Here is a 19,146-nt window from a genome sequence, read left to right on the forward strand (position 1 = left end):
AAATCTGCGATGCCATCTTCCAACAAATGGATGTGACAAGCGGCCGTTGGAGCCCCGGACAGCGACAATGACCGATCCCTCTGCTTAACACATGAAACCAACATTTTTCTTTTCTTTTTTCAAACTACATCTGCGTGAAGAACAACGCTAAACTACGACCTTTTTAACGTGTGGAGCGCATTCAACAGTGCGCCGTGCGGAGCTGCTGAAAGCTGCGCTGTGAAACAAGGTGGAGGAGTGAGTGAACCCTCATCCGACGAGGACAACACGTCTCTCCACATCATCACCATCATCATCATCATACATCTACAGCATTATCTATCTTTAATGTCGGGTAAATCGTGAGTTTTTGTTTTTTAGAGTTTGAAAGAAGAATATGTGATTTTTACGCACAGATCGAATGGATGACGCGCAATTCCAGTCATGAACGCGCATCGCGAGACGCACGTTTGATATCTTGATTCCAGAGGAAGTTTTTTTTCTATTATTATTCTACGTGCGTTTGCTGTTGACCCAACTTTTCCTCGCCGAGTTGAAGCCAGATGAGAAGGCAGAGGAGTGGAAGGTGGTTGACTCAACATGGCTGAGCCGCTGTGGCATCAGGGGGCGCTGGCTGGAGCTCCCCAAAGCGCCTGAATCCCAGTTGAGTTGATTGTTTGAGGCTGGCAGATGTCCAGGTATCGATAATGTCGAAAAACAGGGAGAGATTCAACCCGGATCCGTCCATCCACATATCCAAGATGGATATGATCATCCCGTTTTCTCCAGACGTGCCCTGTGACAGCAATGGCCAGCGAATGTGGTGGGCTTTCCTCGCCTCCTCCATGGTCACTTTCTTTGGGGGTCTCTTCATAATCCTGCTTTGGAGAACTCTCAAATACCTGTGGACTGTCTGCTGCCACTGTAATGCTAAAAAGAAGGTAGGTCCGCTCATTTGTCTGACCACCAAACCCCATTGATATCACATATATTTATTGCAGTCTTTTTGTTTAACAGCTCGTGCGTGACAGCAGTGCATCCAGCCAGTTTGATTCATGAAATGGGCTTGTAATTAAATCTGTGTTAAGGCCTCTTCAACAGAGAGCACAGTGCATGACTTTGAATAATGTACTCTGACGCCTCTTGGTTTAATGTTACATACACTAACAATGAGATGCATAAAAATGATTTCACTTTTGGACTCCATACAAGTGAAGCAGTGTTTTTATTGGGCAGGTTTCCAGTTATTCATGAAGCTGACACTTGTTGGTGAACTACCTTCAGTTTGTTGACAAAGTGGTTCCAAGGATATAAATAATATAAACTGTTGGATGCTATTTGAACACATTAACGATCTTTGGGTGGACCTAAAGGCATTAAAGTTCAGTTCAAAGTTCAGTTTCTCATTATACAATACAGGATTTGTACAAGTTGTGCAACTGCAGATTAGATTCACCCAAATGACCAAAACTGTTTCATGTAATACCAACAGTGGTATCTAGTCATGTGGATGATTTTTGGTTAATTTGTTCAGGTTTTCAGATATCAGTCTATGTCCAAATTTAATGGAGGTGAATAGAAGTTCATTTTGCTGCTAAAAACATTGGAAAGAAATGTCACCTGCTACTTCTCTTTCAATAAACAATGTTGTGGTTACTGTGAATGACTCACAGATCTCACACTGTGAACATTTTGCTCTGGAACTACTTTCTACTGAAGCCCCTGTGAAAACTGTTCAGTGTGTTGCAGTTCAATATATTTTGTCAATTCCCTGATTGCTACAAATTTCTATTCACCCCCATTTTATTTGTTTGGAGGCACAATCTCTTGTTATTTGGGTAAACCCACCCTTTCTCATTTTAGGGAATTGACAGGAAAGAAAAATCAGAAACTGTAATTTAATTAACCGGTGGCACAATTTCCTATAATTTATCTTCACATAAACATATTCCACAGGCGTGATTATTTTTTCCTCGAAACCCTCCAGTGAACTGCGCAGCACTATTCGTTTGACACATTTCCAAAAGTCAGAAATAGTTGTGCCCGTTCAGGACATACAGAGCTCGTCAGCTGCTGCTACTCAGGTCAGACATTGTTGGATGTCCAACAGGCATTCTCTCGCCAGCGGTGTGTATCTGAATGTCTGTGTGGAGGTTAACACTCATTCCACAGCGTAATCCCTAGAAATAATTTTCATAACATTTAAAGGCACACTGCCACTAGATTTTCTGCTTTACTATTGTTACGACACAATCTGCCTGAGTTGACCGGAGTCCTGTGTTTGGAAAAAATAAGAGAAGCATTCATGTTATTTTGTCCTTAGTCCTGAGTAAAATATCAAGTTTTTATTTTTTCTGATATGCTAAAGGCCAAAGAATCTAGCTGATTAAGGTGCCAGAGATAGAGTTGTTCATCTCTTCATCTAATTTACTGTATATGCATTCATCTCTCAGACAGGCAGGGTGGAAGAGGAGAAATGGCAAAGCCTGCATCCAGGCAGCTCGGTACTGACCTTTGGAGGGAGACATCAGTATCATCATTTCCATCCTTTGGTTGCATTGTAACCAGCTACAACCAACCATTATTCTCATTACTGATTAATCTGATCTTTTTTTAAATTATTCGATTAATGTCATGATCTTATAAATCGTCTGTTGTACACATTGAAGCAAATTTGTGATTTGCTACTTTGACTAAAAAATGGGATTTACTTTACTAAAGATGGCAGAGACTACGAAATTGCCCATCACAAGTGCCCAGAGCCAAGAAATGCCTGTTTTTTTCTGCCCAAATCACAAAAAATATTGAGTTTTAAATTACGTAAAACAGAAGCAGCAAAACCTCACATCTGAGAAGCAGGAAGCTGCAAATTTTCGGCATTTTTTCAGGATGAATAATCAAAATTGTCAGTCAGCTCTTGTTACAATATTTCACTGACTCTATCAACCTGCATTCAAATTGTATGTACAGATGAGTAGAACAGGAGCAGAATACATCTATGACTCAAGCTGATTATAAGACCAGGATGATTTGTTTTTCTCTTTCCACAGTCGATGTGCAAATGAAAGAGAGCAGTCAGATTTTGTTCAGATTTTGTTCAGATGCTGAAGTAAAGCTGGTGAGCTCCACCAACCTGTTGTGCCATCTCTGTGGGAGTCAGCCAAAGACAGGGTCATTCTTTCACTTCTAATTTTCCCCTCTTTGCCTTTTGCTCTCCTGGCATTTATTTTGTAACTCCTGCCCTGCCTCCCTTCTCACCCTCCTTTTCTTATCCAAGAATCAACCTTCCTCCAAAGTGTCGGAAATGCAGTGTCAGGCGCATACGGTATGTGCCATATGAATCAGTATTTTTGTTGCTAAGCAACTAGCAAGCAAAGGATTTCATTATAAGAGTAAATCTCTCCCTGTTATGCAGTTGTCTAGGCTGTGAGATGTGGCAGGTTGTGTTGGAGGAACACCTCCCACCCCCTCCCAGTCTGTGCATGTCATTAGCAGACCAAACAAGGAGCTCTCAGTGCATTGTTCATAGATGGGACTTGATAATCCGTTTCCTCTTTTTTGTTGATTTTTAGTTTGTTTTCCCCTCTGTGGGTTGTTTGCTGCCCCGCTCTGTTCTCTTCTGTTCTGGTAGCTATCATGTCTCTGAGACCGAGCCTCCATATCTGTGGTTCTGCCTTCCCAGTCAATCGATGAAACTCGACATTTGTGAGGTTCTGATGAATGACGGTTATTATCTGTCTGGAGGAAGTAAGAAATTGTTGTAAATGGCACTATACTCACAATGGGAGGATATCAAGCTGTGGCAGCTCCTCAGTCATGTTGCAGACTCACTGTGTGCAAGTTTCATAGAAGGGATTCATTTTATTATGCTGAGAGACCACCAATCCTACGGGCCCTATCTTTTAAAAGGGCCACAATATGTTCTTTGTGACTTTTCAGTTATTTTTATACTGTTATGATGTCAGATGTTAAACATGGTCAAAGTTCCACAACTTGAAGTGAACATATTTAAAATGCTCAAAAACTCAGCTTCCAGCCTGCTCTGACCGCTTTGTTTGCCATGTTACCTTTGCTTCCTCCTTGTAATGACGTCAGCTGCCCACATGTGGCCGTCCATTCTGTGGCCTTTGTTGTTAAGGTTGTGCTATGGGCTGCTCTCGTTTTCCACTCGGATTCAGGGTTTAACATGTATGGATGTATTTGAGTGGTTTATATTTTGAGAAAAGACCAAGACAAAGAAGTGAAATCTGACTACTGATGTTTGCTTATTTAGTCTCTGGAACTGGTCAGTCATAACAGAGTGGACTCATTGAGAGGGGGTTTTAAAGAGGCAAGAGCTAAAGCGGTCTGTTTCAGACAGAGGGGCTACATAAATGGCCAATATCAAATTAATAAGAAGTTCTTTATTTCACCCATTATTTAGTTATTTTTATGTTTATACACACATTGTCTTGATTTGAGCAGACAGCTCTCTGCTGCAGGATTTGATTAAAAAATAGCTCTACTGATTTGGTTTAATATCTATTTCACTCTATCTGTAGCCAGGAGAGCTTGAACACTATACGCTGTACTTCAATATGAATTCAGAAGAAAAAGCAATTAAAGGCAGCATAATTTATTTAACATCTAGATCATCAATGCTTTGACAATAGTCTCAGTTCCAGTAGTTTAGCTTGTCAGTCTTCTTTTTAAAGAGAGTATATATATATTCCTTGTAACGTCGGTTTAATTGGCTGTGTAATTGGTTAGGCAAGTATTAGCTACTCGTGTTGCATAATATAACCAGCATGTGAAGCTTGGCTGTCATTCCACCATCTGGGATCCAACAGGTCTCAGATTAACACAAATGTTAAACATCTCAACAGTGCCAGAGCCTGCTGCTTTTTGTCGGTCAGACAAAAGATGCACTTGATGCTGGTAGACAGGTGTTCATGTATGTACTATATGCATATGCTATATATATATATACACACATTTATTTACAGCAAAAGTTTATATATACAGTGGTGGAAAAAAGTTTTTCGGACACCCTTAAAAGTTTACACAATCTCAATTAGAGATTAACTGCATTAGACAGACACAAACAAATTCAAATGATATATATTTTTTATAGTTTACAAGAAAAACTAACAAAACTAAGTTTCAATATGTCAGTTCTCAACATTGTCGGTATCAACAAATAACAGATAATGTGTTCAAAACTGAACCAAAAATAACTAAACCATCACATCATCATATTAATATTTAGTAGCCCTGCCATTAGCACGCAGTAGAGCTCTAATCCTGGCTGGCATGTTCCCCACGAGCCTTTCACACTGTTGAGGGGTAATCTTGTCCAATTCTTCTTGAATTACTGCTTTTAATTCTCCTAAATTCTTTGGTTTACACTTTGAAACAGACCTTTTGATAATCTTCGTAATCATCGTAGTTCTACTGGACCTGGATGTGTGGCAAGGGGCATTATCTTGGTTAAACATCCAGTTTTGACCTTGACGGAACAGTGCATGTGCAGAAGGGAGCAGGTGGGTTTCGAGAATGGCACAATACTTGGCAGAGTTCAATGTGCCATCACAGACAGTGAGATGACCAACACCAGCAGCACTCATGCATCCCCAAACCATGATACTGCCTCCACCATGCTTGACAGTAGGTACTGTACATGCTGGAGATAATGCTTCGCCTGGCCTTCTGCGTACCCTCACATTAGCAGGAGGAAGATAAAGCTGGAAACTGGACTCATCTGACCACAGAATCTTCTTCCAATTCCTGGCTGTCCAGTTCTTGTGTGCTTGGGCCCAACAACGTCGGGCTCTGTCTTTCATTGATCAGGGGCTTCTTGATAGCCTTGTAGGACCTTAAGCCATGGTCTAAAAGTGGGCCACATACAGTGCGGGTGAAACACTGGACACCAGTTTGGTTTGACCACTGCTGCTGAAGCTCCTGTGATGTAATTCGGCAGTTTTCCCTACACATGTGGATCAGGATGCGGTCATTTCTTGCTGAAGAAACCCTTGGACGCCCAGATCTTGGTTTGTCTTCCAAGCTGTTGGTTCGTCTGTATTTCTGCAGAGTGTATCCAACTGCTGAAGGACTGCATCTGCACTTCCTGGCTATCTGGCAGCAGCTGTACCCTTCCTGGCTGAGAATCTGTATCTTCAGGCGTTTTTCCTGCGTTAGGTTCCTTGTTTTAGCCATTTTTGTCTCTGATGAACTTTCAAATGTGCTGGCTTTATATAGACACGAAGCACAGCAACAAAAAATGTGTCTTTTATTAAAAAGCATGACCTTCATTAGTGGATCACCGGTACCAAAATAACCCAATATTCAAAATTTCTTTTTATGGAACCAATCAATTTTAAATGTGATTCTTAATGCAATATTTCACAAATGCATGGGGTGTCCAAAAACCTTTTTCCACCACTGTATATATAACTTTTGCTGTAAACTCCAGTCACCTGGAAGTGGTCAAAATAATTGGGCCATACAATATGTTGTACGTTTTTTGTTGTGGTTATTTTTCTTGCTCCTCATCACCTGTAACATTACTCAGTCCTTGGTACTTTGGGTACATGGTACATTTCTGCTGTAAAGACATCGGCAATCGCTTTGAATTATTTGTCACTTATCATGAATTTATTTCCATGGCAGAAAAACACTTTACACTAGCCTTCAGTAACTCCTGCAGGTTAAACTGAGCAAATGAAACACTATTAGTGCCTAACTCTCATACAAACACTACAAACACACTTTAAAGGGGATATATTATATTAAGATCACCCACAATATTTTGAGTGTAATTTCCAGAGTAATTCAGGCCAATGTGATATTTTAATTTAATGTTCATCAACAGGTGAGTCATTCATTAATAACACACATGCACACAGAAGCTGGTTTTTGCATCTTATTCCTCATAACTTTGATGTCTTTACATCCCCACTGATTTACGTTGACTGGAGGCTTAGTTTCACTGCTCTTTGATATCTGCACTCATGTTAACCAAGTCATTGTGTTCATTCATTTAGTGATTCATTAATTGGAAGAGTATGGGGGTTAAGTGCTGTATGCAGTGCATCTTGGAAGCAGATAGAGTTCTTCTATGCACAGCTTAGGGGCCATAGATCAGTTATGAGACTCAGATATATCAGGAAGTTTTCCTGCTCTGAGAATATCTTGATTCATTAGTAATGCAATTTATATTAATATGTTATTAAATAATTTATCCACTTCTGGAGAAATTGTGTCACAAGGCATGTTCTATTCTAGTTTAATGCGCTCGCTCTTTTGACAAATGATTATGGTTGATCAATAGCCTCTGATGTCAGGAGGTCTAGATTTAGGCAAGATAGTGAAACCTAAATTTGGATTCTCAGACAATTGCTCAAAGTGACCAAGCGGAGATGTGCTGTCTGAGAGTCTTTAATGACTACTTCTACTTCTCTGGTGCTGGCATTAAAAATGTATCTTGTCTATTTTCATTCCATTTAAACAAAGTCCAGTAAAAGCTGTATAACCCTTGTGATGATCAGGCAGCTAACTGAAACTAAAGAAATGACTTTTACAAATAAAATCATGACAAAATCAATAGAAACATTATAGAAAATACTATTTGGACCACATAAATACTGATGTATAGTATAGGCTTATCAAAAGACTAATTCAGTTGCTATTCATGGCCATGAATGCCATGATTAACTTTACAGAATTTTCACAAAAATATCAAAGATAATGCTAAAAAAAAAAAAAAAGCTGTACATCTTCCCATCTTCCTGCATGTGACCTTCAGATGAAATCAGGCCCTTTAAAGAATAATTGGACAGTGGCATGTCATGAATCACCAGTCTTTAAACTCTGCCCTCATTGGCATTAGAAAATACCACAGCTCACATTTTTATATTTGATCATTAAAGTGCTGGGGTATAACAGCACGATGCCAATTAAACCTACTCAGGAGCTATCACTTCCCTCAATGCAGCCTGTGTATTTCCATTCATTAAAACAGTGAAGTGCACTGTCAGATACTCTAACAACTACATCAACAATAACACATTACTTGTTACTAAATTGACTGTTGTAAACACAACATCTTTCTCATTGTTTTTTAATTGTGCTTTTTTAAAGGAGTACTTAAGCTATTTTGTTTTCCCTGATATCTTAACTTTTAGTGGCTAGTACCGTATGAGTCATGCTATAAAAACATTAATCAATCAGTATATTCATTTTTTGAGACCTCCATTTCCTTATCTTTTAAACTCCATGCACTCCATTTATAATGAAGGTTTTCTGTCTAATTTGATAAGACATGCAATTAATGCTAATTTGGCAAGTGCTTTGTACAGATATGTGTCTGTTTCATCTGTTTTCTCCCCTCTCACTCTATATGTTTAATATAGATGTGGAAAAACTTTCAGCCAATTACCCCAACTCACTGTATACTGTAGCACCAAACAACAAGAAATTAGAAATATTTCTACAATGTCCCTACAGCAATTATAAGCACTTTAGTGTGCATGATTTAGTACCTTATTGTGAGCTTAATAAGAATTTATAATGATCAATGCATAAGTAAAAGATTTCTGAAGTAACTTATGACATTTCACTGTTATTAGTGTTGTATTTTTTGAGCTACTCTAACCTTATCAAATGATATCAGTATAGTAAAGCAACTGTATAATGGTCTCTCCATTATGCTTCAACCAAAACATAATGTCAAACAGGAAGTCTCTCTCACCACATCTTCTCTACATTGGAATTGAGGGTGCTTTTTATGTGAGTTTCTGAAACAGACAAATTGACAATCACACTCACATCATGCAGCAGTTGTCCAGGGGCAAATGTGTGTGATACTATGGATGCTTTGGAGGAAAAAAAATTGTGCAGTGTCATAGCTATTTGGATGTGTATTTAGTCTGCACATGCTGTGTAGAGACTCTCCCAATAATGGGGAGGATGCAGTGGTTCTGTCCATTACTGCCAGTTTACTGCCTTCAAACTAGAAGCCTGCATGTTTATTGTACAGCTTTATATCCCATAGCAGTTTAACATCCATTCAACAGGCTGCTGAGTGACGGGGCAAACAGCATGTTCTTTTGCCTTTCAGTCTCTAACCCACAGTCTGATCCACTCACCCTGATCTCCTTAAGGGGATTCAAAAGTGAGATTTAACTTAAATTCCCCCAGAGGCTCTGTTTCAGGGCCAGACTGATGAGTTTTTTTTTTAATATAAATGATGTAACCTTTGAAAGTGGTTTGGTTCACGATGTAAAATACCTGCTGCAGACTTGCCTGTGGACCCATTTTACTGTCAAAATACATTATAGTCTACTCAAATTAAAACCACAGTTTGTGTGAGACACAACTGAATGTGTTTGTCTCAAAACAGCTGATACCTGTTGCTTCTTTTTGTTTTGAACTGCAGTTTAACAGAATTTTCCATTCCTGTATCTCGTTTGCTGCATTAGCGACTAAGTGAACTGGACATGTTATTATAGTGTTATCAGGTTAGTGCTGCAGGCTCTGGACAGGCTGTAGGGTGTGTAACATGGTCTGCTTGTCTCTGACTAATGGCTGTGAACATGATTAAATTTCTTACCGCAGCCAGCTATTTTGTAATAATAAAGGAGACGGCTGAATGTGTGGCCTGTGGGTGGGCACAGCTATAGAATATTGTGCTGAATCCATTTTTATGTTATGAGGTGAAAAATATTGACATACATTTACACAATTGCTGTTGAAGCACTAGTACTTGACTGCTTCTTGACTATTTTCATCTTATGAGATTTAATCATTTTCTCCACTAGATGAAGGAAATATTGTACCTTTATGACATTTATGACAGATGTCATTATTAGATTTTAAATGTAACAAGGCTTTTTAATTAAGACATTATTGGTGTAATAGTTAGTATGAAAATCGAGTGAATCACTAAAAATGGTTCAAGGTAATGTCTCAAGACACTTCACATGTGCTGTTAAATGGGACATGTCCTGTTTTTGTGATTTTCTGTTATAGGTTATAATGTTAGATGTCGATGTTAAACACGGTGAAAGTTCCAAAAGTTGAGTTGGACATATCTAAAAATGCTCCATGAAAGTCAAAAGCCAGTACTTCAGATTTCTCTGACTGCTCTGTTACCTCTTCTTCCTCTTCATGATGATGTCAGATTATTCACACGTGACAACAAACAGCCGTCGGTTCTGTAATTTCTTTTTGGCTAAGGTTGTTCCATGGGTTGTTAGCTTTGTCTACTGGTATGTTTTGGATCAGATTTGGGCTTGAACATGTACAAATATATCAGAGAAGTTTCCATTTTGGGTAAAGGACGAGGCAAAAAAATGATTACTTGTTTATAGCCTCCTGAGCTGGTGAAAGTCTGAAAAGACACAGAATAGAGTGGGCTTATGGGGAGGGTGGCCTTAAAGAGGCAGGAGCCACAACGGTCTGATTCAGCTAATAACTTCCTAGGCTGCACATTCACACGCACACCCTTGCTGGGAAATGACAGCTATTTTTTTTAGAAGGTCCAGTATAAGTAAATATAGTAAATATATTCACATTCATGCTAGCTGGTCAGTCTGACATGTTCACCTATGGCTGACAACTTCACTGTATTATTTCAACCATTTGTTTCTGCAAACTTTAAAGTATAAATTTTAAAGCATAGCTTTGATTGCAGGTCTTTAATCTCAATGGAGTATTATTCATTTGCTGACACTTCACTTTAATTGAAGTAATTGACTTTAGTTCATTTCCTGACTCCCATCTCCTTCCTTAACTAGACTGCTGGCAAACAAATGCCCTTGTCATCTAATCACAACTGTTCCCCATAGTTGTGTGTTGTAGACCACATTTATTCATTCATTCATTCATTCACTTACGTCAGTGGTGCCACACAGCTATACAAAGATTTATGGTGGAATGAAAGCACAGCACATGTTGCATAGTCGCATGCCAGGAACTCTTTGATGCAGGCTGTCCTATATCCTCAAGGACACACAATAGCCAACTCTGCATCTAGAGAATGTGGCATGTTGAGATCTAAGGCATAAACAGCACAATAAGAAAATTAAGTAAAAGTGTAAACAACATGGTCAACAGTCCAAGTTACCCCCCCCCCACCCCCCCAACTTTGTAAACTACATCAATAAATCATACAGAAAGAGCAGAGATGCTTCAGGAGAACGCCCTTAGAGAGTGATGTTTGTGACACCATTAAGGTAGAGAAGGAGTTGGATGTCACGGGGTAACGAGTCTGAGTCGTGTTAGCCTTGAGGCTGTGGGGTGTTTCATCAGGGAGCAGGGCTAACCTCTGCATCCTGTCTTGATTTCCTGCTCGGTGAATCATGTCAGTCTCGGCAGAGAGACGGACAGATAGACAAGCAGACAGACAGGCAGCCCACTCAGTGGAGCAGAAACACCAGGAGCTCAGTGGCTGCCATGGATACACTCCTGGAGTCGCTTTACTGCTCTCACTCTGTATGTTTACTGTATACATGTGTGCATGTAGGTGCATATTTTGGAAACCTTGAGCCTAGCCACTATATTAAGAATAGTTTATTTCTGTTTTCCAAATGATTATCAGCAGTTTTAAATGTCAATTGAAAAATGTGGGCTGTACCTTATGAACTAACAAAGTTTGCGTTTCTGTACTACTGATTCAATTAGAGCATTTTAGCATCTTTTAGCTTATTGTTTTGGTTTTATGGCACCCAGCAGTAAACAACAGACAGACAAAGCTAGGGACTAGCTGGTGAACATAGTTAAGCATTTAACAGATTTTCTTCTCATGAGTTGAAGGAGACCAACACAGAGCTTAAAGGAGAATATTGGACTTACATCAGTTAGCAATTTATGGTGACAATATCAGTGCCATGTTCACAGCTTGTTTGTGCTTCCTTATGCCACCAAAATAATAATTCAAATTAAAGAAAAGTTTTTCCATTATTGTGGATGTATTGTTAATAAAGCCAAAGATTTTTTGAACACACCCATTAGTGGCCAAGAACATGCATTTTGGCAAAATTGCTATCATGCTCAAGATTATCTTGTCTCACAGATGTGCAAACAAAGTGTTGCACTTCTTAATGTGTTTTGGTTTCTTTTTGTACATTTAAGTTACAAACTTGGCAGTCATTGAGCATTCCATTAACACTACCATTTGTCTCCCTCTGCTTTTATTGGAACTATTGTGAATGTTGGATCTGCAAAACTAGTCTTTTCCAGTCAATCTGCCACAACAACAAGTGAGCTATCATGAACTGGCTGTTGCCTGATGTAGCCAGCTTTTGTATGATAATAGTCAGTCATCAAAACTTTTCTCAACTTGTCTTCACCCATTACTAAATTGATCCTTTACTGTATTACTTTTTTTTTAAGTTTCTGATTTTTCACTGTATTTATGACATTCTGCATCCTTTATTCTTTCAGGAGGTCCATCGGATCACCACAGGCGATGGCATCAAGCGTGTTGACAAGGATGACCCAGCGGCAAGCGAGGTGGGCTGGATGACCTCGGTCAAAGACTGGGCCGGAGTCATGATATCTGCTCAGACGCTGACGGGCAGAGTCCTGGTGAGTCAGTCATCGCCCTCCGGTTAATGTTTGATTGACATGTTGAGCTACTTTAGCCTACAAGTAGCAGGCCGTCGGTTAACACGTCAATAAGATGAAGCGTGACAGCTGATCATGATCACCTCCAAACTTCCTCATGACAGCGCAGCACTGGGGTTGAACTCCTTCACAATATTTGTCTATGAGGCAGCCTCGTCAAAAATATTTGTTATTATAGGACAAGCCAGAAACCTTGCTGAGGAGGAGCTTTTATCTGACAAGCCACAAATTTGGAGCACTTGAATGTTCCTTGAATTTATTTCTGCTTGTCGGAGGCATAAATACATCGTATTGAATGGCATATCTTGGTAACTTATCTCCTAGACAGGGAGGCAGCCGCATCAAAACAAAGCTAGGGCAACAAAGAGGAGAGATTTAAAGAGTGTATTAAAGTCATACTCCCCATAATGCCCTCAGACAGCAGAGAGAAACTGATCCAGAAGGAGAGAGGAAGGGAGGGGAGGGACATGTACAGTTTACCAATTGCATTTGGTCAACTGAGGTGGTTGCCATGGCGCCTGCTGCCTGGTGTGTCTGTTGACAATGTCACGTGGCGAACACATGCCTTTATAGCCACATGTTATCATCTCTATATTATACAGCAGGATTAAATGAAGGCATGAGATTATCAGATCCTCATCTTATTGCAACCTGTCCTGCCCAGTGAGGCGACATCTAGTCAGGGAGTCGTTTGCAAGGTGAAGTGAAGGAACCCAGCTTTGGCATGACAAAGATTTTGCTATATTTTTTCAGTTTTGGATTGAAGAACAGTGCTTAATGATTTAGCTATAAGTGCTTGGCAATCTGAGAGCAGGACTGAGGTCTGATGAAATGAAATGGCATGAGTGGGAGTGCCATGCCAAGGCTTGCCGCAGTGCTCGGGGCTTGATCCCATTTTCACCCACCATCCTAAATGATGCGGTGCTGCATCTCCTGTTGGCTCAGTGTGAGGAAGATGTTAATCATGAATACTGGGCAGCCACACTCAGCGTCATGGTTTGATGTGAAACATTAAAACTTCAGTTTGTGCCAGCTACTTTTAAAAACTCAAATCAAGTCAAATCTATTTATAGTTGTTGTAAACCAAAAAGATTTTGTAAAGGATTTCTGGTCTTCCGTATGTGTTTGTGTAATGGATGATGTTCCTGCTTTTGGTGGATTTTGTCATTTTAAGCCCCATGAAGTGAGACATTTGTTGTTTTTTAGATGTCTATAGCCGTAAGCTTCTGCAAGGAGATTATCAATGCCAGGAGTGATATAAAACACTTTTGTGAGGAAGGAGTTGTGGTAAAAACAGCACAATTTCTTCATCCTTCTCCAAAAATCATGTGAAACTTTGATGACTCAGACTGAACTCAGGTCGGCCCCACGGCATCGTCTTATTACTTCGTCCTGAGCACAGACGCAAGTTGCAGTTAATGGTGGCAGCAACATATTGCTAACAGAAGCGTGAATCCTATTCTGTGTTTCCTTGTTTTTCACTTTCAACCACCAGCACTCGACTCATACCTGCGTATGTGTGCACACAGCTAAAGTGCTCTGTCTCAATGATGGCTTGACACAACTGTTTAGCAAGTGCTCGTCTGTAACCATGGCAACAGCAGCTTACCGAAACTCAGCAGATGTGTGTTTTCTATGTCAGCCTGTTTAGGGGGGCACATTAAAGCCTATTTCCAGGCTGTTTGAGAGGGAATTTTAGGGGGGAGTAAGAGCGTGCGATGGCTTAAATGAAAGGCTGAGTGTGTTTGCGTGTGTGTGTTTTATTTTATGCATCTGTCTGTGTGCGGAGGAGGATTGAGCTGCTATTCCCACATGTTCACTCACACTGTTTTTCCAAATTGATTTTAAAAATGTACTTTTTGCAAGTGGCTGGTTTCACATTCTGGTACAACTTTTTACATGTGGATATTTCTATACCTGTTTTTACTGGCAGCCTTTATTAATACAGGTCAGTAGTGGGGGAATCGATTGGTTTTTATCCTCCATACCCAAGGCATCTTCTCCATGATACGTGTGGTGCATGTGAATTCAAGTGAAATTGCGTGTCCTCTCATTAGTTTTACCAATTAAATCTGATTAAATTATTAAACAGGGATGTGGATGAAGTTGACAGGAGAATAAATCTTAACCCTCAAAGGCAATTTAGACAAGGATTAGTCAAAAAAGGGAGGCTCAGCTGCAAGATGCCTACAGGAGTTTGTAATTATGTTGCCAGACAGACATGGGTTGATGTCTCTACAAACTCTTTTCAGTTCAAAACAGTAGTTACAAAGTGCTTTACATAAGGGGGAAAAAAGACAAAATAAATAAGACAAACAAGCACAAAGGAACAAAAAGTCCAGTGCAAACCACACATTTAAAGTAATAAGATCAAGACAAAAAAGTATAAACAAAACTAAATTTCTGTCAGACTTTTGTGATATTTACTGTTTTTTCATAATACATGAAATTCATTTCTCTGACATCTTATAATCTAGCATTTAAAATTTACATTAGGGATATTAACCTCAACAAATGCAGCTTGACGAATCTTTACCAAATGTGATCTTCACTGCAGACTGAGCTGAATGTTTACCTCTCATGGTGGATGTTGAGTGATAAACAGGTGCAGGCTGCCCTGTGGAAGGCCCAGAGGTCTGATGTTCATATGCCTGGCTGCCCTGCATTTTAGCAGATTGTAAAAGATCAAACATCACCTGTAGGGCTATTTGATAAGCGGGGAGGACACTTTCCGAAGACCTTTTCAGTCTGTAAAGGTTTATCTGCTGGAGATCAGTGCTGCTCTCCTCCATCACTTGAATAAAACAGAAAAGGCGAGGTCGATGTTTACTTTCTAATTTCAGGTCAGCAGCATGCTCTATGTTAGGACACGGTTTCCCCCAGATTGGGGACAGAGAAAGATCCCATCTGTCAGTTCATGCATTATTGCATTTCCCCTCCCCCGAGGCATGTTTGCGTGAAACAAGACCACCCTCCTTATTCACCAAAAGTGTCATCATGTTACTGTTTGCTCACGTCAAAACAAACAAAACTCACATTGGAGGCTGAACAGGTGGTTACAGCTCGTACCTGTGCCAAAAAAAACCTCAGTGGGTGTACTGTAATGTCATGCATCTATTTTCTGTTCAGTCACACTTCCCTCAAGAATCTAATTTTCAAGAAATTGTACGATGGGGAGCGTGATAGAGCAAGTCTGAGGTTAATGCATTCTGAAGGAAAATGTGAATTCTCTTAAATGATGGGACCCTGCTGAGTGACATTTAGCCCACGTGTGCCCGGCTGTAGAGGTCCACAGGGGGAGCTGGGATGTCGCAAAGCTATTATTCTGGCCAGAGAAAGGTTTTTCTATTAATGGAAGCACAGGCCTGCCCTCTGGTACTATTTGGTTTGCAGTGTTTGCCCCCTTACCCCAGCTGCAGTCACAGGTTAAACACAGTCAATGATATTAAAGGCTTGGACAAATAGGTCTGTAGCATTGTGGGTTAACCCTTAGCTACAGCTTCTTTATTTTAAGGATTCTAACAGTCACTAAATATCTTAGCTTGCCATGCTGTATATTGTTATCATTATAATGATTATGTTATGGGAAAGTAAACATCATACCATTTGAAATTGGTCATTTGTATTTCCAAGGCTTTTCAAGAATGTAAAAAAACATCTTGGTGTATCATGTTAGCATGCCATTTGTTAATAAACACTTAACGCAAAGTATAGCAAAGTATAGCTGAGGCTGCTATAAATGTCTTTAGTATTGGGTCATGAACCAAAGTATTGGACAGATTGAAATTTTGACTTGACAATGATGCTAGACAAAAAATAAAGGGATCACCAAAGTGATCGCAGTAAATCCTGAAGGGGAAATGAAAGTGTGTGCCAAAGTTCATGGTAATCCATTTGGTAGATTTGGAGATGTTTCACTGGAGAACTGAAAGAGGATCACCAAAGTCAGTAGGATTTATTCGTGTGGCACTGAGTATATTTTTTCCATATGTCACTAATAACCTAACATATAAACCTCATGGTGGCACTCAAAGGAAAAGTTTGGGTCTTTTGGAGACCATTCAAATTATGTCCATTTTTTAGAAGTTGAGATATTATTTCAGTGGATGAATGAAAACTTTGATCAGCTGGTGTCACTAGAGGGAAAGTCAGAGAATCACCAAAGTCATTGCGATTCATCCTTTGGGAACCATGAATGTGTGCACAGAATTTCATAGTAATCGGTTGTTATTTTTTAATATTTCATGATGGACTAAAAGACTAACACACATTGTCATCAATTGAGCCATACTGGTTGATTTATTATATCATCATGCATTGTATCACACATGTTTCCGTTTTTCCTATTTAAATGCACCAATGACAATATTTCTATTTGGGATGGATATGTTTAGAGTTTGGCGTAAAGCCTCCCGTCACTGGGTAAACAGAAAACATATTGTTGCCATGGAGACAGTGTGTTAACTGAGGGTTACACTTTGAGTCCCCTTTTTAAGTTTTTTACATTTAAGGGGGGGGGGGGGGGCATGCTACATTGCCTGTTAACAGTTATTGTCTACAACATAGTCATGGATGTACAAACAACAATTAGTCAGATTTCATTTGATAAAATTTCAAATATGATGATTATGAGGAAAGGACTAACGATGTGATGGGGTAATAAGTGTTAATTGTTCAAATATAGGGATAACGGTGCACGTTTCTGATCCGATCTTTCTGATTTTCAGACAGTTTCTTTTCATGGTATTAGGCTTGCATGTAAACAGGGAAGGTGACAGAAATAGTCGTGTGAAGAATGGGGGGAAAAAGGGAGCTGGAGAGAGAAATACAAATCCTGCTCTCTGTCTCACCCCCAGACACATGGCTGATGCGAATCTTGGATTGTCAGTTTAGAAAAAAATGCAGAAATTGTTGTTTCCGTAGCAGTTGGACCATCCGACAAAGATGTCCGATAAAGCACACTGGCAGATTAAGTTCTGAGGAGTGTGATTTTTGATGCAAAACGTGTCTGTCAGGTGTGAAGGGTTAAACAATGTGTAAAAGGAAGATTTACTTCTAGGTCATCATCACCATCTGTCAAACAAAATGTACTAATGATTCAGAGTCTTCTTGTATTACTGAGGGTCAACGAGCGGAGGAAGTCCTATTGGATGACAGGAGGAAGGAGTCATCTTCTGGCTTGACCAAAGTTGTCTGGATTTGATGTCACCCGGGAGCAGCTGCAAGGGGACAAAGGAGCACCGAATGAAATTATAGGTGGGCCAGAAGGGCATTTTCATCAGGCAGACAAACTCACCTCCTCCTCTGAGTGGCTCAGCGAGCAGCCGCAATTGCGCCACTACATGGAAAAGCTTTTTGTTTGATGATAGTAAAAAAAAGGGAAACAGGAAAGGAGAGAGAGAGAGTGTGTAAACCCTCCTGTGGGGACCTTCTCTCTTCCCTCAGACACGATTATGGCCCTGCAGCTGCAGTAACGTCCAAAGTGCCATTCGGAAGTGATGGAAGCAATTATCCTTTACATGACTGAGAATTCATCTTATTGCTGCTTTTTTATCACAAATTTCCACAGTGTTCAGCTCCACACTCCAACAACATGTTATGGTGTGTGCCCTTTTCTTGACATTCCTACTTGACTCTTGGCTTCAGATTAGTACGTCTGTGTTGTCATGTGTAACAGATATTCTACCAACATGCCTGTGGCCTTGGAGTAGCGTCCGGAGGCTGTTGGCCACCTGTGGACTCAGGTGGCCAACGGGATCGTGTGTGACTTTCACCCGCACCCAGAGCTACAGAGTGAACAACGTGGCAGTGTCACTTGGCTTTCTGCCCACCTCTAAGTCTGCCACTATTTTCGGGTGACAACAGCTGCCAGGCCTGTTTGTCAAGGCCTTCCAAAAGGAGACAATGCCATTTGAGACTAAAGTTATCCTGTTGGTTTTGTCATCCCTAGTCAAAATAAGAGCATCTTAAGTCATTTATGTTAATACTTAGGTCTTAAAAACATTATTTTCTATGATAAAATATAATAACTCTACTTTCATTGTGTTTCCAATAGAATTCAATGTAGTTAAAGAATCTTGAAGAAATTGTTCCCGTATCTTATAAGAAGAAAGAAATAAGATAACAAAAACAAAAATGAAAGTTAATTTTAAAAACACAAAGTAAGTCGAATTTATAAAAATTCCATTTGCACAAAAATTATTTAGTTTAACTATTTTTTGATTGTAGCCATGCTAGTGGTATTGCTCTAGGGAATGTTGGTCTGTTGTGAAAGGTCTGTCTGTTATCTTGCAGAGTTACATGACACACCCACTTTCCAACACGGTTCGACCCCCCAATGTTGTCACCGGAACAGCATGCTACACAGCACACCCTCTGATCCCTAACCTCAACCATCCCCCTCTTCATATCTAAACCTAACCAGTGGGTGTGTCATGTAATAAAGGGGTGTGTTGCGTAGATATGATGAGTCCACAGACAGACCTACTTGGGACAGTACAAACCTTCATGTCTAACTCAGGATGAACTGTTATTACTCTCCAGCTGGTACCACCCTCAGGT

At 40.0% G+C, this 19,146-nt stretch overlaps 1 protein-coding gene across 5 annotated transcripts in view; it reads left to right on the top strand.

Annotated features, from left to right (window-relative positions):
- Positions 1-19: 19 nt before the first annotated feature.
- Positions 20-19,146, top strand: part of LOC128380949 (calcium-activated potassium channel subunit alpha-1-like) — an 89,572-nt gene continuing 70,445 nt past the window's right edge. For all 5 annotated transcript variants that reach the window (XM_053340848.1, XM_053340847.1, XM_053340849.1 and 2 more), the window contains exons 1-2: positions 20-920; positions 12,403-12,546. In XM_053340848.1, coding sequence (XP_053196823.1) covers positions 687-920; positions 12,403-12,546 — 378 coding nt within the window. In that variant the 5' untranslated portion in view covers positions 20-686. The remainder of the gene's footprint in view (positions 921-12,402; positions 12,547-19,146) is intronic.

The sequence above is a fragment of the Scomber japonicus genome, chromosome 20, assembly GCF_027409825.1.
Source record: "Scomber japonicus isolate fScoJap1 chromosome 20, fScoJap1.pri, whole genome shotgun sequence".
Taxonomy (NCBI): Eukaryota; Metazoa; Chordata; class Actinopteri; order Scombriformes; family Scombridae; genus Scomber; species Scomber japonicus.